Raw genomic sequence first — 25,316 nt, forward strand, 5'->3', positions numbered from 1 at the left:
CGGCGCGGCGGAGCGCGGGGCTGCCGCGGGGCGCCCCGGCTCCCCTCAGCCCTGCCCGCCGGCGTGCCCACCCTTCACCCCTCAGCCGGACCGGGCGGGCGGCTGCCGCGCCGCGGCCACCAGTTGCGCTTCCCGCTGCGGTACCTCGGCCAGGACGGGATGACAAGTCCGCCCGCTGCCGAAGCCCTCTCGCAATGCAACAAGTGCCCGCCCGGGCGCGGCGGGAGGAGGCGGCGCGGGGGCGGTGGCGGTGCCGCCGCTCAGCGCTCGGGGCGCCCCGGCTGCCACTCACCGCGCTACCATCAAGTACACAGCGGGGGAGTCGGTGCCGCTCAACCCGTCCGCCCGGCGTGTCAGGCCGGCCGGCGGCGGCGCGGTTTCCCCCGGCCGGGCGCGGTGGTGGCGGCCGGCGGCCATCGGCAGCGGAGGAGCCGCGCGGTGGGAGAGGAGGTGCCGGGGCCGGGATCGGGATCGGGATCGGGATCGGGCGCTTTCCTCCAGGCAGCCCTCGGGAGCGGGCTCCCGCGGGGCGGCGCGGTGCCGGCCGCTCTGACGCGCCGTTCGTGTCGTTGCAGCCGCGGCGCAGAGATGATCATCCCGGTGCGGTGCTTCACGTGCGGCAAGATAGTGGGGAACAAGTGGGAAGCCTACCTCGGCCTCCTGCAGGCGGAGTACACGGAAGGGTGGGTTTGCTTTCCCGCGCCCCGGGTGGGATCCGCAGTGCACGAGATCCCAGAGCTGCTGGGCTGGGAAGGAGCTCTGGGAGCGTCTCGCCCAGGCAGCCCCAGGGGCACAAGTGAGGGGTCTGGCAATGAAAGAGACGTAGAGAGGCTAAAAAGCACAGGTGCAGCCTGCGATGGTTTAACCAAAGGTTAGAAATTGCAATAGGCAGCAACAAAGTACTTATTTCCCCACTGAATCTTTGAGGGCGGCAGTGTGGAAGTTGGCCCTTGTACCCAAACATTCCCAAATATTTAACTCTCTACACATTTGCTTGTTTCTCTGCTTCCATATACCCAACTTTGACACCAACATGATCAGTTTTTTAAAGGCAGAGAAGTAAAAAAAGTTAAAAGTGTAAGAAGTGTTTAGCGATTTTGGTTGGGTTTGTTTTGGTTTTTTTTAAGCATTTAACCCAGAGTTGCTAACCTGATTTTTAAGTACTGATTTGCTGGAGAAAGAAGTTTTACCTGCTTTAGATACCCCACTGATAGTCTCTGCATCCTTTGCATAGCCAGAGTTTCTGCTGATACTTCAAGGAGCGTGTAACTATGGTGACACTACCTCAGAAGCTTTGAGAACAAAACTTGAGAAATACTTACATTTTCATCAAGTTTAAGTATGAAACAAATAAAAGTATCCATGGATGTTTGCAATTCAGAGGAGTGAAAAAGCAGTTAGAAATCTAAGTGATGTTGAAGTAGAATGTAGGTGTTAAGTAGAAAGCAAATAAGTTGGTTTGCTTTCAAGGGGTTGGGGATCCTAATAGTTTTTACAGGTAAGTTTATTTCTTTCATGTATGGAGTTGAAAGCATTACAATACCAGGGGCTGTTAATTATTTTTCACTCATACTACAGTTTAGCAGGATTTTTGATAGTGCTTCTGACATGTATTCTAGGCATTACATTTTAATATTTTTCTTCAGTATCCCTCTGCTTTTGTGTAGGAGTTTTGTGTTCTCATTGACAAATGCTCACTTGAAAACAGTTGTGGTCACTGGCTTGATTCTGGACAAAATAGGAAAACTTGTCTAAATAATCAGTAGTTTAAAAAGACACCCACACCTTTCTGTTTGCCCCTTAAAAGTGCTCTTTTTGCACAAGTCCTTGGAAGCTGGAGGAAAAGGCAAATACAACTAAAGTTGTCTTAAAGTATACAGTATGACTTTGGAAGTTGTGATTAATGTTAGTATTTTGCATCTCTGATAACTGCATATGAGAGTTCAGAACTCTCCAGTTAGCTCTTAAAATTTACCTATCAACAGCCATCAGATGCTTTTGTTCTCAGGTGTTTTGGAAAATTGAGGCATGATGTGATGTTATTTATAAACATTTTTTATAATGCCCTACAGTGCTCTTACACTTGTCTAAAACAAGTTTTGCAGGTGCTGTCCTAGGAGGAGCAGCCCTGCTGCACTCTCTACAGTTGCAAGGACTGAGTGACATCAGAGATGCTGCTGGAAGTTGGCTCCTGCAGTTAGACTGCACTGCTTGGAGCCAAACAACCTTTTCCCACGGTCCAGCAGAGGCAGAGGCTTCCTTTCAGTCCTTTGTATTTCAGAAAAGTATCCATTGGCCTGTTCCTAGAGGAGAATTACAAGTTCCAGGAAATGAAGTTTGTTTTGAGCAAACGCTTTATTGCACTGCATTATATCAGTACCATCATAAAGACCTGAGATCAGTCATGTCTCACAAATGTCACATTCTGAAGGAGTATCAGACTGGATTTATGGTGGAGGTTGCAGCTAAAGATCCTGGTAGTTCTGTGACCTTTAAGAGGACTGATAGGCACAGCCAGGGAAAACACCCGCAGTGTTCAGCTAGGGTGACTCAACATCCTCTGCCCAAATGTGAGAATCTGAGCAGTCACTCCAAAGGAGTTCAGTGGAAAGACTGAAACACTGATTTCTGACCAGCCTGCACCTACTTACTTGTATGTATGTTGGGGGCAGGTTGTGTAACCGAGTGCCTTCTCCCATGGGAGCTGGGAAGGATTGTAGCCATCCTCAGAATTAGCATCCCTGCGTGGGGGAGGTTGCATTCCGAGTTATTTTAGTTTCTGTATATCTCACCTTTTTAGCGTGGCTCAGAACTTAAATTTGTCTTGTGAAATAGACAAGAATCATCCTCAGTTTACAGAAACATGTTAAAACAGTGCCCTCCGAAAGCTGTGGCAGCTGGGGACCCTTCTCAGCAGCAGACCCTGTGCTCTGGCCGGCTGGAGAACGGGCAACCACACTCAACAGCACCAAGGGAAAAGGGCATTAACAGCACGTGCTGAATTTCTGTCTGTCTTTGAACTGCAAGCAAATTTTCCTCTATGACTGAGCTCAAAGTAATCAGTGTGTTGCTTAGGAAACGTTTACAAGTGGTTCTGACTCACTTCATCTGTTATGTTTTTTAATTGTTGTTCGTTAATAGAGATGCCCTGGATGCCCTTGGCTTGAAGAGATACTGCTGCCGCAGAATGCTCCTCGCCCATGTGGATCTGATTGAGAAGCTTTTGAATTATGCACCCCTGGAGAAATGAGATGGAAAAAGCACTGTGCTGCAAGCCATGTGGAACGTATCTCTAATTTAAACTTGAAACCGGACTTCAGGCAGTAAAGGATGAAAGCCAACTGTAGTGCAACCATCAAGAGATGTTTATCTTCTGGATAAAATACTGCCCCAAGCCACTAACCTCTTTCAAGGAAACAGGAATGATGAAGTCCACTTAAACAAGATTTAGAGATTAAAAGTTTGGATGTTTCTTCTTAAATCTGTGTTTGGAGTTGTGAACTTCCAAGATGCTTCTGCCAGTAAAAATAAAAGTTTGTCCATGTAGAAAAACTATTATAGTTCATTAAAATGTTGAAATAAAGGAGGTTTTTTCCTTGTAGCCTTCCTACAGTTTCTGGATAAAGTGTATGCTTGAATCTTGAGGGTTACCTTAAGGTTAGAGGTACTGCTGAGTACCCAGTTCAGCGTCCTACAATAGCCAGGCAAGGGTTAGAAACACAGGACTGAACTGTGGTTCCAGTGACAAGGAAGTGGGTAAGTTTGTGAGGCAGCTCCAGAAAGCTGCTGGAGCCTGCAGAGAACGCTTCCCACCGCAGTTAAAGTCAACTTGTGTTCTCTGCCCTGATCCTTACCAAACACTGGGGCTGCTGTAGCACAAAAACACTGATTCAGATGGTGCAGTGCCTTCATTTGAGCAAAACACGTCTGAGTGTCTCCACGGAGAGCACTGGATGTGAGAATTGAGGCGTGCTGGTGTGAACAGGATCAAAGTGCTGCTGCTGCCAAGCACCTGCACCCCTCTGTGGCTGGTACAAACGCTCTCCACTGCTCATCATCTCAGTGCCTTCACGTTGCACTGCGCGTGTGCTGCGCTGCTGCCCGGCCCAACAGGGGCTGCAAGGGAGAGGGCAGCTGGAGCTGCAGGGCTGGGAAAGCTCACCTGCATCCAGGCAGGCACTGACCCTGCCCCGGGGTCTCACCTTGCTCTTGCACAGTCAGCTTGTAAGTTGGATCATGTTTTCACTCTGTTTTCTGCCACGCATGAAGGTGCATGGTGCGTCCACAGGCAGACACGTCCATCTTACCTGAAAGTGAAGGAGGGCCATTCCTGCACCTCTGTGGGTTTGGGATTCTGAGCAAATGCAGCATTAGTTCACCATGACAGCAGCCCAGTAGAGAATGGGCTGGAAAGGGGAGTAATTGCTTAGGACGCAGTCTTGCTCCTTGGTGCAATTAAACTTTTGGCACTCATGTATCAGCTGCAGGGTAAGAAGTATCTCTGTGGATTCTTTTCTGTAGTACAAAGAATCTGGTTTGAACAAACCCTGGGTTTACAGAAATAGTCATTATTTAATGTGCTTACTGAGTCAAACTTGTACCCACAAAGCTTAAAACTAGATTGTCTCACAAAACAAGAGGCAGGACTGCTGCTTGCCTTTGGCTATCACCCAACCAATCTTTACACTTGAACTTGCTTTTCAATTTACTACAAGACAGTAGTAGATGTTTCTCATATTCAGCAATTCTTCACTGAAGACATCTTAAAACCTGTGCTTTACCCTAATGCAAAGAGAATTAAGCAATTAATTCTAGCATTTGTTTCATAGTTGGTTGGGTAGCTTATGTTCTGCATGCCTGCTGTATTAGCAAGCTGAACACACTTTATAAAAACAAACCAAAAAAAGCCCTTCACTTCTCTCTCAGGCTATTTTGTAAAAGGGACACTGAACTAGAGGATGACCTTTCCCAAGTGAACTCGTGTGGGATGCTTTTCCCTGTCAGAGTGGGGTGAGACACAGCCCTGCGTGCCAGCCTGTTCACAGATCCATCGGGCCCCGCGCTCGCTCCGCGAGCTGGGAGCGCAGCAGCCCAGACGGGAACGTCTGGCAGAGGCAGCGTGCAGGAATGCCGTGCAGAAAGCTGGCCTGCAGCACTGCCAAGGAACTGGATTAGATGAGCTGACAGCACTTGGTTTCTATCTGCAAAAGCAAATTTCTAATCTCGTTTTCTGCTTTAGAATAACATGTTTCTTTTCAAAGCGGGTGCCAAGTTGTCTGATATTAAAGGTTACGGCTCCTAAATACTTAATAATGAAAATGCAATCTGCAAAAACACAGCAGGGCTTGTTCAAAAACTGCAAAGGAAAAAGAAGAACCCACCTTGGTTGCTCTCATTACTATTCTCAAAACCAGGGTGCAGTGGAAGCCAATGGCAGTCTGGTGTCACTCCCTCAGACAGATGTTACCCATGGAGCCGCAAAAACACCTGAGCAGCAAGACTAAGTCACAGCAGGCACTAATATTAGCTCCTGCAGCCCTTGACACCCTGTGTGCACCACAGCTTTTCCTCAGGAGTTTGCAAATGCAGCATTAACCAAAAAAAGCCATTTCTGTAATGTGGCAAAGCATACGGTTCATCATGATCATGTGAAAAGTTATCTCAAGAGTTTTGTCCTTGGGAGGGTTAGGAGCAGGGGCAGAGCTTAAATCCTATTGCAGAACGAGTCTGAAATTTTCAATGGATTTCTATAAATCCCATCTTTCACCCCTGCTCATTGGTAACTAGGAAAGTAATTCCCTTTTTGCTGTCACTTCCCCTGTGCTACCTTCTGCAGCAGTTAATAACATAAGAGTATTGGATCTGCTTTCTAACCTGCCAGATGTCTTTGGGAAGAGCCATTAAATATGCTCACAACAACCACAGTTTTTCAAGACAAGATGTGTATACACAAAAGAAATAAAAAAGCCTCAGTTTTCCCTCAACCAGAAAAAGAAGCCCTTGACAAAATCAACAGATAGGCAGCAGTGGGGGAAAAAAAAGAAGATAAATGGTAGTGAATATGTCGTCCTTAATCACACAAAGAATTCTGTCAGTTGGAAGGTTTTTGAAAAATACAAAAATCCCACCACTCCTCTGCAGTCACTTACTCACTTTACATGTAAAACATTTTGGAAATTTTTCAAATCTCTCTTGAAAAGCTGTTGCAGGGCTCCCACTAACCCAGGTCGTGGTTTAACCCCAGGCAGCAATCAAGCCCCACACAAGGACTCCCTCATTTCCCACCAGCAGGAACAACTCTCTCTGGGGAGAGAATCAGAAGGGTAAAAGCTGGAAACTCGTGGGTGGAGATAAAGGCAGTTTAATAGGGAAAGCAAAAGCTGCTCACACTAGCAAAGCAAAACAAGGAATTAGTTCACTGCTTCCCATGGGAGGCAGGTGTTTGGACATCTCCAGGAAAGCAGGGCCCCATCAGGTGTAACAGTTTCTTGGGAAGACAAATGGCATCACGCCAAATGTTTCCCCCATTCCCCCCCTCACTTTACATACTGATATAATTTGGTCTGGAATATTCCTTTGGTCAGTTGGGGTCACCTGTCCTGCCTGTGTCTCCTCCCACCTCCTGTGCACCCCCAGCCTCCTCCCCAGCATGGCAGTACCAAAAGTAGAAAAAGCCTTGGCTCTTTGTGAGCCCTGCCCAGCAATAACAAAAACATCTCTGTATTACCAATCCTGTGTTCAGCACAAATCCAAAACACAGCCCCATACCAGACACTGTGAAGAGAATTAGGTCTAGCCCAGCCAAAGCCAGCACACCTGGTACTGGGACAGCAAGCAGTCACAATCAGAGGTGTGACAGAAGACCCTCTGTCACCCAAGCCACAGCTTCCCTTCACACATCACAGTAATCCCAAAATAACGAAGCAGTGCCTGTACACACGGTGGGAGCTGAGGTCATGGAAGTACAGAGGAACTGCTTATGGAGCACAGCGTCCTGCTTCAACCTGAAGCATCAGCACCAAGCTGTGTGTGCTTGCAAGACTTTACGTTTCTTGAAATTACAATTTTCAACAAAAAAAAAACCCTCTTGATCATAATTCTGAGTCCCTCTGCAGGAAGGAAGTGAAATGCTTTTGTGCTGATCTGTAATGAGCCTCAGGTTTTATATCTCAAAAGGAATTTTGCTCTGAAAAACCACCTCTAGTGAGGGTCTTGCCCCAGGGTGATTTACTGAGAGATGTGTGCTGGGCTTTTGTTCTTCCCATGACTTTTCCCTAAATGCAGTCTGGAATTAGATACTAAAGTCTGACTTCTTGTATATGTTTCTTGTCTATATGAACAAATATGAAAACTCTCAAAATCCTGATTAAAACCATTACACAAACCCCCTTAGCAATGTATTTCCATCAAGATGCCTAACTAGCCCTATGGCTACAAAGCTACATTTCACTGATAATAATCTGTGAGAATCCAGAACAGGAGCTACCTCTTTCCCTGTAAATGGCCCTTCAAGAAAAATCAATCCTTGCCCTGACCAAAAAAAAAGCCTATTTTCCTCTAGAATCAGTGTAATTCTACATAGTTTCTAACTTCAGTATGGATCTTAGAAAGAAAATAGCAACTCTACTTTGATCCCTCGCAGAGCAGACCCATGTACATCCACTTGAGCTCAATTAGCCAGCAAGATTTTCTTATTAGTGAAACTTCTCAAGTGAGACATGTCCAAGACAATGTTGCTTCCACCTGGCTCTGACTGCCCAGAATATGAACATAGATTTGCTTTCCCCTTCAGTGCATTTGCACCATGACTTACATTGTGGCTTTGCTTTCAGCCCCAATTTTTATTCAGTTCCTCCATCCAGTGAGAAAGCATTTTTAATTGCTCAGTGGGGACAGCACAATAAATATGTCTGAAAACTCAGGACAGGGAGCATGTGGCCAAGCCTTTGGCTCTGCCATGCTGGATGGTTTGATGTGTCACCCACTGAAGTCTGTGGGAGTCTTTTCATTAACTTCAGTGTGACTTAAAATGACCTGGTAACCTCTGGTGCCCTACACCACTCGGGTGTCCAGGATTAATTCATTTTGTTAAGTTCTGCTAAGAAAAGCTGTTTGACGTGCCCAAGCATTAGCACTCAAAGAACTTTCAGATCTTGCTGCAGACTTCAACCACGTGCATCTCTAGCACATAGGCCACAGAAGAAAATAAAAGATAAGAAGTTACCTCTGGCTGCAGTGACTCCTGCCACTCAGGGGCAGCTACAAGGCTTTTCTTCAGGCTGATGTTTGGAGCAGCACAACATTCACATGGCAGTAGGTCTTGTTTAAACCCTCCTTGCTCTCTCCTTCACACTCCCTTCCAAAAATATATAGGGAATGTGGAGCCAAGTCATGCAGAAAATGTAAGGGTCTAATTCCTCCTTCTCCACGAAAACACATCTTCCAGACTCTGTCAGTCATCCTTTGTGGTGAGCTACACCCTGTCTCGTGCTGTAGGGCACAGGTAGCAGGGGTGAAGCCACCGTGATCCCAAGCACCACACAGGCTTCCCCACAATTACTCTCAGGATACACCTGCTCCTGTGTTTAACACTGAGTCTTGTAACAGCCAAGCCAGAAAATTCATGAAGGAAAGCCCTTCTTTATCCCTGCCAAATACCATGCAAGTGTTTTAATAAAATGGGTTCATTATTTCCTGCTCTTTAGAAGATGAACAATTAAAGATCAAAGAAAGGCATAGAACAGCTGACAAAAAGCTAAAAGCCCACAGACTTTAGGGAGCTCAAGAACCCTGGCAGTTAACAAAGCAAGTGGAAAAGGCTGTGGTCAAGCCTTTCTGTGGGCACCAATGATTTTGAATTAACACACTGCCCACCCCACAGGCTGGATTTAGAGATAGGAAGAATAAATATTGAATGCTCTCTCTTTGGAAATAAGATCTCCTTCTTTTAAAAGCAAGTCTACTTGGAGAACTCCAAGAAATTAAGTAAATTTAAATAAATCAGTGCCAGGAGTAGGACAGCTGTGCTCAGCACCCACTTTTAGATACTGACCTTTTGTGAGCTGCTGCTTTCCACGCTTTCTAGTGGTTCACTACAGCTGTATCTACAAGCTTTGAATTTCTTCAGAGATTACCTAAATGTCACTTTCCTTGCCAACATCTCTCCAGAGACTCATTCCAAGTGCATGAAGCTCAACGGAAATCTTTCCTGAAGTACTTTGGGTCCATCCTATTCCACTCTCTCTTTGCATTCTCAGGCTGGTCCACGGCAGCAGCAGAGACTCCCTTTGCCCATCTCCACGTAACAGCATTGCTCGTGTCTTTCAAAGACAGAAAAAGGCTTCAGCTCATCGTGTGCATTCAGGGACAGGCCTTGACAAGAACATACAGCCTAGTCAATGTGAGCCTTGGGCAACCAGTGCAGTGCCTCAGTTTCCCTTTCAGAACCTCTGGGATGGCACATCCCACTCTTCAGAAATCATCAGAGATGAGCAACAAGGAGTAGCCCAACCTCACCCAGCCCCTGGTGTCTTCTTGCATCCTTATCAGCAACCCCTATCACAGATCCTCAAATCCTAATGGAATATTTTAAATTAGATTTTTTAAAATCACTTTTTGACACTAAGCAGAGCCCAGTGTGGGAACTGCTGATGGAAAGCTGCTGCCCTGAGCTTTTGCAGCAATTTAGAGATCAGCAGCATCACTGTACCCAGCAATCCAGAAGGTTTATAAGAACACAGCTAAAGCCCAATTATCCCCAGCTATTTACTGAAAGCTGCCTTAAAGTGCCTCCTGCCTTCTTTTTTTCCTTTTTAATGAAGTCTTCCTTCCAGCAGTGTGTAAGTGTGCTCCTTCCCAGGCAGTGATGGGAGGGAGAAGGGACAAACAACCTCTTTATGGAGCAAGGGGGTAAAGGGTAATCAGAGCAGTGGCACCTACTCAGGGCTAAAAGCTGCCCTGATGAAATGGGATGTGCTCCTCCCAGCCCTGAGCAGCCCCCGCTGATGGGCTCTGCCCAGCTCCTCCCCAATACCATAACAGGTACAGCCAAGCCCTCGAGCCTCCCACTTCCAAAGAGAGTGGGAATTCAGAACTTTTGTAGTTGAGTTTATAAATGTATAGGCAGCAATGCAATAGCTAATGCTTGGGCTGGAGGTATAACAAGAGCTTTTGCTGAAATTCCCCCGGAAAATTTCAAAACAAAAATCAGATGACTGCTGCTCTAGGCTGTAGGCCTTTCCTTGTAATGAGATGTGCAGCTGAAGCAATTACTAACTGTAGGTTTTTTTAAAAAAGCAATAGCAGTTTGACTAGGAGGTCTTCCTCCAGGAATGAGCTAGTAAATGAAAGCATTAAGTTAATAAGGGCTTGAGTGCTTCAGATCATTACAGAGATGGCCTACAGCTCCACACTTCACCAACTTGATTTTTTTTAATATTATTGTCAAAACAGCTTAAAGAAAAGTGCCTTTGGATCCACTCAGCATTAAATGCAGCCTAAACAAATGGCTGCTTTCCTCCATTAAGCAACATTTTAAAAAGCAAAATACTAATAATTAAATTCCACTGATGAAAAATTGCTTCTAATAAATAAAGAGAAACAGATGCTATTGGCCATGGCAGCTTTCATGTCAGCGACCTGAACTGCTGCTGAACCAAATGGATGTAGTGCTGCAGGAGCTGGGAGCAGCACCATGGAGAAACTCCCATTTCAGCTACAGCCAGAGACATCTTGGGATATGGTTCCTGGTGTTTGAGCAACAGCCAGGGCAACCAGTGATTCCTGCCAGCCTGGCATCCCCCAGTTAAACCCCTTTTAGCCTGCCTTCATCTCAAACCACCAACGGGCAGACTTGCTTACGGACAGGTCCAGAATTGGGATCTCTGTTGTCCAGAACACAGCTGGAGCCTCCACCCAGGCTCAGGGTGGCCTGAGTGAAGGTCCTTCATGGGGGCTGGGGCCAACTGGCCCAGGCTTACCACAACAGTGGTGTTTACCCTCACCCCCTTGCCCCCAGCCAGGGCAGTATGCCCTGGAGGCCAAAACCTCCTAATGCTTCCACATGTCCACCAGGCACATCCCCACAAAAGAAGGAAATTCTCCAGGGCATATACCTGTCCAGGACAATACCTGGACAGCAGAGTTCTTCCTTCTATTGGACATTTCTTACAAATTATCATCCTTTTTCCCTCCCATCCCACCTCCCGCAGGCGCATTCCTAACTCAAACCATCTGAAACTTGTTCTAAACTCTAAATGTGATCAACTAAACACAACCAGAGAGAACTTCAGGCCTTCACTCCCTTCTGTACATCCAGAGGGTTCACAGAATCAATTAGGTTGGAAGATCTGTGAGGAGGATGAAGTCCAACCTGTGACTGAACATCCCATGTCAACTGAGTGCCAAAACATCCAGTCTTTCCTTAAACCAGGGACAGTGACTCTACCACCTTCCTGGGCAGCCCAATCCAGTGTCTAACCACCTTCTGTGAAGAAATTCCTCCCTACGTCCAACCTAAATCTTCCCTGGCACAGCTTTAGACTGTGTCCTCTTGTCCTGTCGCTGGTTGCCTGGGAGAAGAGACCACCCCCCACCTGGCTACCACCTCCTTCCAGGCACTTGTGGAGAGTGTTAAGGTCACCCCTGAGGCTCCTTTTCTCCAAGCAAAACAACCCCTGCTCCCTCAGCCAAGTTCCAGAAGCAGGGAAATAATATTGCATATGAGGTTACTGCAATATCACAAACTTAAGCTGGTTATTTCTTTCTTCTTTATTTTAAAAGCTACAATATTCAGGTAGCTCAAGGAAAAACAACCTTTGGATTTTGTCTGCTCATAAATCCATCACAACAGCTTGGGGGAAAACAGTAAATAAGATATTGGAAGAAGAGCACAAGAGGCCAAAAGAAGAGCATATGCCTCTGGATGTGCTATTTGCAACCAAAGTCAGGTAGCAGGCTGTGATATTAGTGTGTGGTATTGATTTGTTCTTAATCCAGAGAAATGCCCCTGTAATGAACTCTGCTGTGCCCTTAATGATTTCATATTGAAGGATGTTAGGTGCCTTGCTCATAACAGAGTAACAGCAATTCCAAAAATAGCAATCCTCATAATAAAATGTTATTGAGAATCCTGAATTTCAATATAAAAGGGACTCTGCTGTACTCAAGGGCTTACAAGATACAAATGCATACTTTAAAAAGTTGTATTAAAGTCATGTTGGTACCTGAGTTACTGAGACACCATGAGATGCTACTCCAGGGAGCAGCTGAGCCCCAGGTCCCCAGGAAATTTTTAGTCAGGTGTAATACAGGCTGGATTTAATCCCACCAGATGACAGGGATTGGATGTCTGGAAAGAGCTGAGATGCTTTTGGGAGCTGCCTGTGAGGGCAGGAGAGTTTGGCTGCGGTTCTCCTCAGCAGCCATCAGGGACAGCTCGGGAACAGGCTCTGGGCCAGGTGCCACGTGCCTGGTCCTGGCTCTGCTGCTCATCCCCAGCCTTTGGCAGATGTCCCTTCCAGAGGGTCACCACCAAGCTGCCACTGCAACTGGGGCACGGAGGCTTGAGGGAGAGGGCGGCCAGCTTCCCAGTGGGAAGAAGCATTCCCACCAAGATCTGGGCCACCACAAAGAACTCAAGAGCTGGGAGCACCAGGTCTAAGGCTTTCCTCACTTGCAGGTGATTCCCCAGCCTCAGCTTTGGCAGTGCTGCAAACAGGAGCCCCAAATTAAGCCCACCAGGCTCCCTGGCCTCCATCAGCACAGAGCTCGTCCTGCAGGCTGGCCCAGGGGGAAGGATGGTGGCTCCCCACCTGCCACCACATGGCTGGTGCCAGAGCCCCTCTCCTGGACAAGAGGAGCAGAAGGGAAGACCCAGCCCTGCAACGAGATGCTGGGGAGTAGCTTCAAGCCTTCAAATACCCCTCAGGCACCAAGTGACTTCATTAAGAGAAACCAGGGGCATCTCCTGCCACCTCTAGTGGGACTGGGGACAGGATTATTTAGGAGGAAACAAGGGTGAAAGTTTGCCTCCTACAAGCCCCAAAAACAAGCTCAGAGGTTGCCTTTTAGGTTCCAGGATGTAGACTAGGAAAAAAAAAAGCCATTAGCTCAATTATGCCTTATTAAAACCATAATTGCTGTAATTACAGCCCATTGCTCCTGACCCCTGCCCAGAAGGTGATGTCAGCCAGGCTGCCCCTACCTGCAGGGTGTGTGTGTGGGGCAGGTGGGAGCACCTGAGGGGTGTAGCTTGCTGCCTCCTCCAAGACCCATTCCTGCAAAAAAGTGGTATTAAAAACTGGACCAGAATGGTGAACTTGTTACCCTGAACTGGCTCTAAGCAGGTGAAGCAGGAACTGGCTCCCTCTCCCCAAACCCCAAACTCCCTCTCTGCTCCAGCCTAGTTAACCCAGAGGCTGGCAGCACCTGGTCCTCCCCAGGGAGACAAGCAGCATCCTTGGACCCTGTCTCTGAGAAAGACTCTGAATCCTAAAGCAGTGAAAAAAGAGTAGCAGTGCATGGAGAGCAGAAGCCACATTCCAGAAACCTCTGCCTGCAAGAACAGAATCAAGTTTACTCCAAGCTCCAGGCTATGTGAAACCAGAAAAAAAATGAGTGCTTCTAAACCAGAATGATTTTAGAAGAGGAGTGCCACCAGAGTTCAGCAGTTTTGTGGGTTCATAACTCCTTTGGAGCTATATTTTTATTGTTACTTACATTACAGGCAGAACTGAAGAGGTGCAGTTGCAGCTGGGGCTCTGTGGAGCGTGGCACAGCTTGAACAGGCACTAAAAGGAAGTTTTCAATCTAAGAGGACAAGGAAAAGGAAAAACTGCTAGGAATTCATTTGTCCATCGTGCTGAGCAGGCCCTGGTGGGGGGCTCGAAGGTGAGAAGGAGCTGAGCTGTCACTCAGGAGGTGCAGGATGGACTTTTACTGCACTGCTGTCTGCTCCGCCACTCCCACCCAGCACCAGCACCATCTGAGGAGCTGCTCATCTCACCGAAGGGGTCAGGGGCTCTGCCAAAAACCCTGGTACAAGAGGTGTCCTCAAGCATCCAGGCAGACAGGGGACACAATTCCTGCATTCCAGTCAGAACCGTAACCACATCCCCACCAACGCACTGCTCTGCTTGTGAATTGCTCTCGCCCACGTTTGTTTAAATTCAGTTCACTCCCTGAAGGCAGAGTTGGTTTTTTGGTGTAAAGGGGGCCAAGAGCCCACATTTGTTGGAACTATGATTTTAATAGCCTGATCCCGTGACATTACCTGTGGTAAGTGAACTGTAAAATGCAAGTGAAAAATGTATTTAATACATATGTAACCTTCTTCACTGTTTCATGATTTAGGGCTCTGCTCCCTGCTTTGGGGTTCAGGATTTTTCAATCTGGAATTGTAGACAAACCTCAAATGTTTCTTTTGAGTAATCCTGCCACAACTGCCAGCTAGAGCCTAAACAACTGAATCATTCATGAGCCCCTCCACAGAGCACAAGGCATTGAGCAGAGGAAAGAGCACATCAGCCTTTAACTGGCTGCTATTAAAAACCTGGAAAACGCCAGTGGGAGAGGGAGGAAGGAGGAAAAGGAAATAAATTATAATGTTGATCATGTTTGCGGAACAATGATGGAAGACGGATGGAAAACACAAGGACAAAATGTGAATTAGCCTGGGATATCTTAGACAGTTGGGCACATTTAAATGGGACAAGATTTAATTTAGGTGAATATAAAATAGGTCCTGATGATGCTCAGTATATAACAGAGGAATAACGTGCAAGAGAAGAACCACAAGAGCTGGGTGTGGAGGAACATGCCTTCAGATGTCATTTTGTAGTGAGATTAGCTGTTATTTCAGTCTGGAGGGAACTGAGCTGGCATCCTCCAGGAGTGCAGATAGCAGCTGAAGTCCAAAACCCGAGCCTGGTGCCTCACATTTCAGGTCATCATTGCTTAATTTTGCATCCCAAAATGGGCAGAAAAGAGTCAAAGTATGTAAAACAGCATGGGAAAGCAACTAACTACTGAAGAGTGCTTGGGAGGCTAAAAAGGTATTAAACAGGAAGCTCTCCCAGGAACTGGGGAGGAGGGAGAGGGGAACCATGAGTCTGGAAGATCAAGCACATTTTTCTGGTGTCAAACTTCTGGGATAAAGGGGCTCCAGCCTTTCTGAGCAAAGTAAGAAATACAAACCTCACCTGTAAGGGTTTCTGTGGGCAGTGGAGATCCTCCAGCGTGGCAGCAGATCTACAGGTGTACACACATGCACATAAGGCCAAAGCTACAAAGCACCACTTCACACCTCTGCACCCCAGTGCCAGTGCCTGCTTTGGTTGCCTCTCACCCCAGGGGTGCAAGGGGCTCAGTGTTACCTTCACAGACCCCCATGGCTGCCAGGGACAAATGTGACAGCCGTCAAAGTCACATCTGGGACTGCAGGGGGCAGGGTTACCTGTTGCTGTCCCAGTGCTGGGAGAGAGCAGCCAGTGGCAGGATCAGGCCCTGCCAGGGCTGTCCCTACACTCCGTGTGGGTAGAAACTACTCTGCTCTTGTCAGCAACACAGCTCACTACAAAGAAAATGAAGCCTGGAAATGCCTTACTCTCAGCAGCTCATTTTTGCAGAGAGGAGCTGTAATCAGAAGAAGGAAAGCTGCTGATCCTGATGGCCTCAGCCCATGCAGCTTCTTTTCTGTTAATGCTGGCACGCAGGAGGAGCAGCCTCCTTTGCAGAGCATTAAGAGGACTTCAGAACCCCAGAGTGGTGCACTTGGAATGAGTCACTGAATGCATTTGGGGGGGAGCATCATCATCCTTGCTGCTCATGTGATTACAGCTCGTTTGAGCGCATTATGCTCCCTCCCCACAAGGAATTTTTCATCTTTGAAGGCACCACATGAATCTGCTCCCTTTTGCCTCCGTGGCCAGCTGGGAAAGGAGAGAGCATTCCCCTTTGCCATTTCCCAAACAGGCTGTATTTGTCCTATCTCACCAGGGAGGAGAGTATCACTGCCTGAGCCTCAACTTTCCACTGCTGCAGCCATGCTCAGTCCCAGCCCATCAAGAAAACAAGGACACTGCAATCACCACTGAAGGAAGGCTTCAAAAATGGCAAAAAAAGGGGCACCAAGGCCTCCCTAGGGGGAAAATTCCCCCAGTTAAATGGCAGAAGAAAGGGCATGTCTGTGAACTGGTTGAGGGTTAGAAGCAGCCTTGCAGGGGAGCATAAAATACTCATCTTGTTTGAAAAGGCAGGAACAGAGTGACTGCCCAAAGCTGGACCCTTGCAGAAACTGCTTACCACTACAGCTGTTTTCCCCTTTATTCCTGAGCAAATTGTGCTGACCACCTGGCCACCCCAGGAGCTGACCCTGGGCTGAGCTAACTGCTGCAAAGGACAATCAGCACAGATGAAATCTTCGGGTCCAAAGCAAGACAAGCCTGTGCTCCTGTCTGCAGAGAGGGGGAAGCACCCAAGAGACCCGAGGCTGTGGGGATGCTGTAAAATGGCAGCTGCACCTTGAGCACGAACAAGAAGCCCTTTCAAAGAGAAAGAGAAATCGCTTTAAAGCAATAGCTTCATGCTGAGAAATACTGTGCTCCAGACGTCCCAGACACCACCCCAGGACAGTACTGCAGAAAGGGGGCTAATTTCCCTCTGGGGGTGAGAAAGGGTGGCTGTGGCCACGCTGCACTCCTAAGGACACAGAGGGGACCAGGGACCAGAAGGGACCAGGACAGCCCTTCCTTCTCGGTTTGTGCTCCACCTTCAGCTCACTTCTCCTGGATGTGGGGCTTGGGAGGAGGTCTCATAAATGCACCCAGTAACATTCCAGTCTTACCCAGTGCATCCCAGGAATGCTCAGCAGTCCGCAGCGGGCACTGGCTCGCTCCCGCCTCTGTCCTGCACAGGCAAACACGCTTGCGGGGGCTTTGGGCAGAAGTCTCCGCTGGGGGCCGAGCGCAGGGCAGGTGAAGCGGGAGCAGTGCGGGGCTGCAGCCCCAGAGCCGGCCCGCTGCCGCTGCCTGCCCGCGGCATTCCCGGCGCTGGGACACCGCCGTGTCCCCGTCGCCACCGCGCGGCCGCGCCCCGCACTGCGGGCGGGACCCCGCCGGCACTCCGCGCTCCCGCCCCGGCACCCCGAGGTGGCCATGGAACACACGGCATCGTCTGCTCCCGCTTTCTCACCCGCCCCTGCTCAGGTCAGAATCGTGGAGATTCCAACAGGACACGTTCATACCCCTGTGGCAGCTAATAATACACTAATAACTATCAATACTAATAAATCTGCTATTCATTCTAATAAATAATCATAGTTTTAGGTTGCAGTAGGTGATTATACTACTGGATCCTAAAACATAATAATGTAAATAGAATATTATTTACATAATAATGTAAATAGAATTTAATAGATCACAACAGTAGAACTTTTGATAATTGTATTAATAGCTAATAGCAGTATTATAAAAGCTAATGCTTACAGAAGATGATAATAAACACTAATAAACTACTAATTAATAATAAATGTTAATAAAGCTAATATCCACCCCTGTCACTACCCTGACAGGAGAGAGGGCAAATGATGGGTGACACTGCAGGCCACTGGGTGACCCTGAGGCCTTGGGCTCCCCTGGACTGCACTGGCAGGTTTTGATCCATTACACCAAACTGCATCTTCTCATAATAATTAAGCCCTGTGTTCTCATTTGACCCCTTCATCAATTATCAAGCCTCAAATGCCCTCAAGTAACCCCTACCAGGGACTCCAATGACCTCAAGTAACCTCTGTGACCTTGAGCAACCCCTGAGGTTCTGCACCTTGAGCTCCCAGGGGGAGCAGCCTGCAGCACCCCACACCACAGCATAACCAGGCTGGCAGGGGCAGGGATAGGGATGTGAAGCAGACTCCCCCCAGCTTCCTTCCCTGCCTGGTTCCTCCATTCATCTCCCCGAGGAGTTGGCTCCTCAGCAGCAGGATCTGAGCAAGCCAGAGAACTCACCTGGCTCATGGGAGCCCTTCAGTTGTGCCACACACAGTCAGTACAGAGTCTTAAGCTTTATTTTTCTATTGGCCAGCAACTTAAACTTGGTTAAAAAAAAACAAAAGCAATGAATATTGTTACACAGAGAAAAAGTATAAAACAACTCAGTGGACACAAGACAACTTACTGTTTATGTCTCATTCTTCCTGGCCTCTCCCAACCCTGTAAAATGTGTTTGAAGGGAATGGGCAAAGGCAACTATGAAGATATGCTTAAGAAATCAGAAATATTGCTTCAAGCAACATGCTCAATATTTTCCTCTTAGTTAGTAGTCAATACTTGTTAAGGAACTTTACTATAAAACAAGAAATAATTTAGAGATTTCTCCTTTAGATCATTACAGAATAATTTAGCTTTCCTCTCTTACTTACTGTTGTGGAACCAAGGATACACCTCAGTTCCTCCAGCTCTCTTTCTGCATTAGTTGAGGATTATTTTATAGGACTGATAATGGAGGAGTTTCAGATTGACCTGCTCTGAATTTTAACATGTTGCCCTTTAGCGCCAGTCCGCGATTTCTGCTCTGTGAACCCAAACCCCCACGATGCTGCAAGACCCTTTACTGGTCTGGATGATCCTGCTTATGTTGGCTGTCTGCTGCCAGCTGCTCAGCCAGCACTGCTAAAAGGCCAGAAGAGGGAAGAAATTTATTTAAGAAGATCTGAGTGCATCTTCACTGCTCAGAAACACCAAACTCCCCTTTCTGCTGCTTCATGAGTGTAACAGGCACACCAGGAAGGAGGGAACAAGACAAGAGGAACAAAAGATCTTGTGAATTCAGGCTATGATGCTGCTGGCACCAAGTCCATGGCAATGTCTGTGTCCTGTATGTATCCAGGACCCCAGTGCAGAGACAACAGTTCACTAAAATCTATTCCTCAGCAGCAAACAGCTAACCCAGCACTACCTACTTACCAAATACACTGGGGCAACTGGTTGAAACTGACTCTCCTGACTTTCTTGGCAGTAACCAGTAAAGTGAGCTTCCAGACCAAGCCAGAAAACCCTCAGCTAATTAACAAGCTACTTGGAGGCTGAAAACTTTGGTGTATATCCATTTCCTGCCAAGGGAGGTAAACCTGGAGGTTTTAGTTAGAAAAATCAAACCAAGGGAACATCTCAACATGTAACAGATAAAAAAGGTACTTCCATTAATTGAGCAGGCCAAAGCGCAGCAAGATATGGCAGCCTCACAAAAAGACCAGTTCTTCACCAAACCTCATCAGGGGATAGGGAGGTGGAAATAAGAGTCCTCACTCATGCTGGAAACCAGTCAATAAAACAGACAAGACTCAAAGAAGGCAGTCCATCATCTTTGCTCCAGAACTGCTGGGAAGCAAAAGGCGTCTTGTGGCTCCTAATGGCACTGGGTTGGAGGAGGCTTCAAGGAAATGAAGAAAGAATTGCTGAGAAATCCTAAGGCACCCACAACATCTTGGCAACATGAGTGTCACACCTAGATTTCAGCTGCACCAAGTTGTGCTCCCAGTTGGCTGGGCAAGTAGCTCCTGCCCCCAGTAACCAGGCAGACATCCTCTCTGGTGGAGAACAGCTGTGTTAGGACATCAGTGCACACTTGGGAGCAGGGACAGAGAGAAATCCTCCATGTATGAGAAGCTCAGCTCTGGCTCCAGCTCAGTGCAGAGCCATCATGTATCCTCACAGTCAGTGCCTGGTACTGCTGAGCCACTTCTCAGGAGAGCAAGCTATGATTCTTGTACAGCATCCTGATAGCTTCATGTTGGCTTGGGAGAAGCCTCCAGGGAAATGGCCTTGGATAAATCTTGCTTTGTAGTTATATCAAGGGACTGCTGTGCTAAAGCTTCTAGCAGAAGATCACAGCTTTTTTGTTTCTTGACACTGAAGAGGACCCGCTGAACTCCTGGCTGCCTTGTACACAACAAGGAGGGCGACTTTCCCCAGAGGGGCAGGTAAGGCAGTGCATGGTTGTAAAGGCATTCAATTGCAGAGCCAAGTCCTCAAGTTACAGACACTTTGGTGGTGGTGGTGGTGGTGAAGAGTGGTCAGGTTTGGCAGGTGCTAAGGGAAGTGGCAGAGGGGGAGCAACAGAGCTCTCACAGCTATTAATATGGTTCTGACTTTAAACTCTTGTACAAGCAGCAGGTGAAAATCATCCCAAAGATCTACAGTGTAAAGGGAAGAAAGAAATACATGAAAACCACAGAATGGATGCAGTGGAGTCAGCAACTTGCAAATTAACAGTTCAGACCCACACTAGTGTCAGCCAGCTCCTGCCTGGGGATAACACACTCCAGCATGCAATAGGCAGCAGGAAAAAAACAATCTGTGCTAATCCTTGTAATTAACCACCAGTAGCTTCCTGGGGTGTAATTTGGCTGCTTGCCAGAACAAAGGGGAAGATGAGGAACTCCCAGACACATCTGCATAATGAAAAAAGAATATCCTGTGCCATCCCTTCTTAAAATGAGTGCAAGACATTCACATTCTACACCTTCATTCATCACCCTCTTGCAAATCATTGCAGACCCACAGGGCTGTTCTTCAACGTGACACAGCTGAAGGAAAAATTCTGGGTAACTCCAGATAATTCTTAGGCTCCTGGGTGGGAAGGTCCCTGCTGCTGGGCAGGCAGTTATGGGACACAGCCACAGGAGGGCTTCCTCGGGCTGCCGAGCCATGGCCTCCCACAGCCCCGGAGAACAACTCCTTCCCGGCCCTACTGGATACATCACCTGCAGGGAATTCCCCAGACCTGCACAAAGGCTTCTGCTTTGGACTTGGTGAAACCTCGGGTCCCCGAAGTACCTGGCAACTTCTTGCCAGGCAGGGAAGAGCAATAAAACATCTTTATTTCCATCTCTCAGCTCAGGAGTTCCTTCAACTTCTGCCCAGTACCCCAAAACTCCCCTCAGCCCTTTTTACCTGCACACAAGCAATGCTGATGCCCACTGCCCCGATAATTTTCAGATGCTCTTGAATGAAGTTTTCCAGCTTGGTAATGCAACCACTCTGCAGGGTGAAAGGAGGAACATGGAAGATCAGGTCCATTTTAACATCTTTTTCATTTTAATCCAATATTTGTGACCCTTGAAAGCAGCACTTTAAAAAGTGGTGTCTGTGAACAATCTCTTTCCCCAATATCTCTGGAAAAGCTAAGCAGATGATGTGAACTGCATCATGGCTAGTATTGCTCAGGACCAGCTGGCTCAGGAACCTCTGAACAAACCCAAGGTGGCTGCTGGCAGTGCAGGAGAAATGCAGAAGAACTGACCACATCACACACAGAGTGTCATTCTTCTCTCAGGTATGTGGAAAAAGATTCACTCACTCACTGTGTAGCTCCTGCCTGGAGGGGATGTTTATTCCTGTGAGGCCAAAAGGCCAAGGAAATGCTGCTAAGTGCATCCAGAACCAATAACCCTAACATAACTGAAGCCTTTTAAGAGTAAATTCTTCCCACTGCTATTTATTACAGTTTGGTTATTGAGTTTTGGTATGAACCTGGAAAGCCAGGCTCTGCCTGACTCTGCCTTGCACCTGTCAATCAAGGACCAGAAGTATCTCCATTTGCACCTCATGGAGTAATTCCAACCACAGGAAGCTGTATCAAACGTAGGACTTGCATCCAAACCTCTTGTCAGAACTAAAAACCTCTCCTGCTTCCCCCCATAATTAATGTACACAGTGGTAACAACATAATTATTTTTCTCTATATCTACATATTAAATAACAGTCTACAGAGCTGAACACTCAGCTAAAGAAGTGAATTCTACATTCCAAGGAATGCTACTGACCTTGAAACCTAGTGACAGCTTGCAGTAATAACCCAACACCATCACTCCCTGCCCACCTCCTTTACACACTTGGTGACAGGTGGCTGAAGCCCTTCTGCTCTTTACCTCCTTGTAGATGTTGGAAGGATGGTCTCTTCTGCCACACAGGTCAGTGATCGTCTTACAGCAGCTGTCTGGGACTTTCCTCCCACTGGCCTCTGGAGATTTGATCCACTGGCTGTCGGCCCAGTCCGTGTAGTTGTTGCTCCCACAGCACTTGAACTGCACACACAGAGAGCAAAGGCTGAGCCTGCAGGCACTGCAACCTTTTTCTCCTCCAGCCTCCCACATCAAGCCCTGGGCTTCACCCTCCTTTGCAGACACTCCAGCTATCTCATGGATCTGGTTTTTTTATCATTATTAGTAACTTTTGTGTTAAGAGTTCCCCAAATGGCCCTTTAAATCTGAAGTTCATCCACCCTTCAGCAGCTGTGACTTTTGTTTACTGCTGGGACGAACTGTAACCAGAGTGCACCTGCAGCTGCCTCAGCTCATAACTGCATGTTAATGATGGCAACAGGATAAGTTTAATTACCAGTTACCATCACAAATGCACCTGCTATGGCACTATGCAAAGAGCAGTCCCTTTGCTTTGAAAATGCCTATGCACAAGGGCCTTTTCTGTGGGAAAACCTGTCAGAACTGTGGCAGCCCTAACCTGGATCACCCCTGAGCCAGGTACAGCAAGCAACAGTGGCAGGAGAGTTCTTCCTTCATTACATCTTGCTCTCTAGGGTACTGAAAAGCTTAATGAAAAATGTCAGCAATTTCTCCAAAGCTTTGAACTGGGAAAGTAGAAGCAGCTGTCAGAGTGACTTGGCAGCTCCAGTTCACTGGGAGCAGTTCAGATATCATTCCCCAGTGCTACTGGTCATGCAATTCAGTGATCACACCATGCAATTCTGCCAGTTGCATGGCTCAGGCCTTGCACTTCACCCAATTATGTCTTGATTCAGAACATACACTCAGCTTACAGAAGAAATATCTGCAGGTTGGATGTCAAGAGATGCCTTTTGTATGCTTGATTTTAAGCCCTGAAGTTGCATTAACTCTCTCTGCCTCCAGAGACACCCACCTCCTGCTGCAGTTTGTCCACTGCACTGGTAACACTCTCTTCTCCCTCCTTCCGGTACTTCTGGGTCATGGTGCTCTTCAGATTTTGTTTCAGCTCCAGGCTCAGCTGAATGGAAGAGACAAAGGGGATAAAATCACAAGGCAAACTCACTCCTCAGAACGACCCAAAGCCCTGCATACATTCCATTGCTTTTGCTCCAAGAGGAGGATGGAGAACCTAGTGGAAGCTTCAGCTTCCTTCAAGATTGTCCTCCAAGGCTGGACTGGACAGGCTTATTTCCAAATGATTACAGATCAGACCTCTGTTTTAACAACTTCAGGGAGGTGCTTTGGGATCAAATTTCAGCCTATGTTACACAGTGAATTCCCCACATGGCTTCTCACCTTGAATGTGCAAGATTGCCAAGACATGCCTGCATGTGAAAAGCAATACAAAAGTGTGCCTGCTTAAACATGAATATGCCTGTGAGACCACGTGCAGTCTTCTCCCTCTAAAGCCTGTAAAAAAAATACTAAAAATTCTATTTTTGTAAAAAATACAAATCACTCTGTCCAGAAGCAGGAAGAAATCAAGAGTCCTTGGCATGATGGACTAAAACCACATAGACCAAACAGCTCTTGTAGCATCTTGAAAAAGGATGTCACAGGAGGGAATTAAATGTGTGATTGCAAAAATCACTGCAAGGCCTTTCTTGAAAATAAAGAGACAAAGTCTGATTTTGCAAGAGCACAATTTCTGAAAGCATAATCATAAACCACTGGCATGTTCAAGTGATTGGATTCAAACACTTATTCCTGTGGGGACTTTTTTAATCTAGCTGAGTTCTTCTCACCCTTTGGTGACAGCCAAGAAGGGCCAAAGAGTCACATCCTTTTTTTTGTTATCCTGGTTGCATCTCTTTCTTTTCTTTTCTTTTCTTTTCTTTTTCATACTGACTCATGCAGCAACACTGCTTTAGTCCAATACCTTTGAAATTCCAAGTTTCCTACATAAACCAATATACACAATGCCAGCAGGCATTTTTTTAGATGGGGTCAATGGAATAAACAGCTGAGCAACCTCTTTATATACCTTTTATTCTACATAGTAAGTAGTAAATGAGAGGTCAAACATCTGGTTATACTAAACTGTGCAAAATACAGTCTGGAGTTTATTCTCCCTTTGACACACTGCCTTCTCCAATCCCAGGTGTCAGATGGGGACAACACCTACCTCACAGAGATGATATGAGGCATCATTCATTAATATTTGAAAAATTCTTTGAGATCTTGGGCTGGGAAGCTCTATGGAAATGCAAAGGACTTAGCATAACAGAAAGAAAGGAACAGGTTCAGCAACTGGAAGGCAGAGGCAAATAAAGAGGAGAGTCCATTAGCAGAATTATTACTTGGGAGAAAAGCTGTTACCTGCGGGCTCACGGGGAAGAACTGCAGCATGGAACAGAGATAAAGAACCAGTTTAGACACAATCATGCAAGCCTTAGACACCAAAGCATGGGCTGAAATAAAAACAGTGGCAAACAGAGCAAGCAGCCTGCAACCAAGAGAGAAGCAGGATTTATCAGCCAGAGGGCAAAGGGATGTGCAGCTGTTGATCAGAGATGCACTCAAGTGATCTAAAGCACTCAAGGGTACAGTTCTGAATATACTGTCCCTTATTTCAACCCGGGGATCAGCTCCTCTTCATCCACTGTCACATATGAACCTCATGCCTTTGCACAGATGGATGGACAGATCCTGGCTTCCTGCCATGCCTGCCAGGATTGATCTTTTCCCGTTAAATATGCACATTCATACCCCAGATCCCTCCTGGCAGGAGCCAGTACAGTTCTTTGGCTCCTTGCAAACCACCAGCGCCCATCCAAGGCAAAGCATAGAAGGTCCAAGAGAAAATGGAATGGCAACGAGTCCTGGCAGTAAAGTCAACAAGATGGGATGTTCAGCTGCTTTTCAGACAGCCATTTGATAACAATCCTAATTTGCCACTTCCAATCAATTTCCAGACATGAGAGCAACTTTGCAGGCTGTTTGTGCCTTGGCGGTTAAACTCCCTTTGAAAGCAAAGTGATGAATTAAGCTCTGCTCTCAGCAACAGCAAGAAGTGCCAAGCCAGACCTGCAGCTGTTGGGAGCCTGTCCTGTTGTCCTGCCCCTCAGCTGTGCTGCTCAAGTAAAGCTGTCAGAAAGTTCTTGACCTGAAAGGACTCTCAGCTGGTCCATTCATTACCTTTGCCGGATGCAGCAGGAACTGTTCCTGTGTCCTGAACACGATAAAGCGGCGCTAACGTGATTTCAGTCTCTTGCACTATGCCTTGGAGGCTGTCAGGAGAGATCCTAGATCTACACAGCCTCAAAAACTGTCTTCTACAAGGGTCTGCAGAAAT

General features: G+C 47.1%; 3 protein-coding genes across 5 annotated transcripts in view; 1 reads left to right on the forward strand and 2 right to left on the reverse strand.

Annotated features, from left to right (window-relative positions):
• Positions 1–291, reverse strand: part of TSPAN4 (tetraspanin 4) — a 421,577-nt gene extending 421,286 nt beyond the window's left edge. For both annotated transcript variants that reach the window (XM_039728455.1, XM_039728451.1), the window contains exon 1: positions 145–291. The gene's annotated coding sequence lies outside the window, so the exon portion shown is untranslated. The remainder of the gene's footprint in view (positions 1–144) is intronic.
• Positions 292–300: 9 nt separating this feature from the next.
• Positions 301–3,612, forward strand: POLR2L (RNA polymerase II, I and III subunit L). The gene is made up of 3 exons (XM_039728459.1): positions 301–450; positions 576–683; positions 3,142–3,612. Exons 2-3 carry the CDS (start codon positions 589–591, stop codon positions 3,248–3,250), a joined length of 204 nt encoding a protein of 67 aa, XP_039584393.1. The 5' UTR covers positions 301–450; positions 576–588; the 3' UTR covers positions 3,251–3,612.
• Positions 3,613–18,043: 14,431 nt separating this feature from the next.
• The window catches only part of CD151 (CD151 molecule (Raph blood group)), a 32,056-nt gene continuing 24,783 nt past the window's right edge, over positions 18,044–25,316 (reverse strand). For both annotated transcript variants that reach the window (XM_039728458.1, XM_039728457.1), the window contains 4 exons: positions 22,935–23,039; positions 21,926–22,081; positions 20,949–21,035; positions 18,044–20,188 (listed from right to left, as the gene is read on the reverse strand). In XM_039728458.1, the coding sequence (XP_039584392.1) occupies positions 20,129–20,188; positions 20,949–21,035; positions 21,926–22,081; positions 22,935–23,039 (408 nt within the window). In that variant the 3' untranslated portion in view covers positions 18,044–20,128. The remainder of the gene's footprint in view (positions 20,189–20,948; positions 21,036–21,925; positions 22,082–22,934; positions 23,040–25,316) is intronic.

Source organism: Passer montanus, unplaced genomic scaffold, assembly GCF_014805655.1.
Source record: "Passer montanus isolate IOZ18808 unplaced genomic scaffold, ASM1480565v1 scaffold65, whole genome shotgun sequence".
Classification (NCBI taxonomy): domain Eukaryota; kingdom Metazoa; phylum Chordata; class Aves; order Passeriformes; family Passeridae; genus Passer; species Passer montanus.

Coding starts and splice junctions, on each gene's coding strand:
- POLR2L (XM_039728459.1), top strand. CDS start 589: ATGATCATCCCGGTGCGGTGCTTCACGTGCGGCAAGATAGTGGGGAAC. Junction 684..3,141: donor CAGGCGGAGTACACGGAAGG/GTGGGTTTGCTT, acceptor GTTCGTTAATAG/AGATGCCCTGGATGCCCTTG.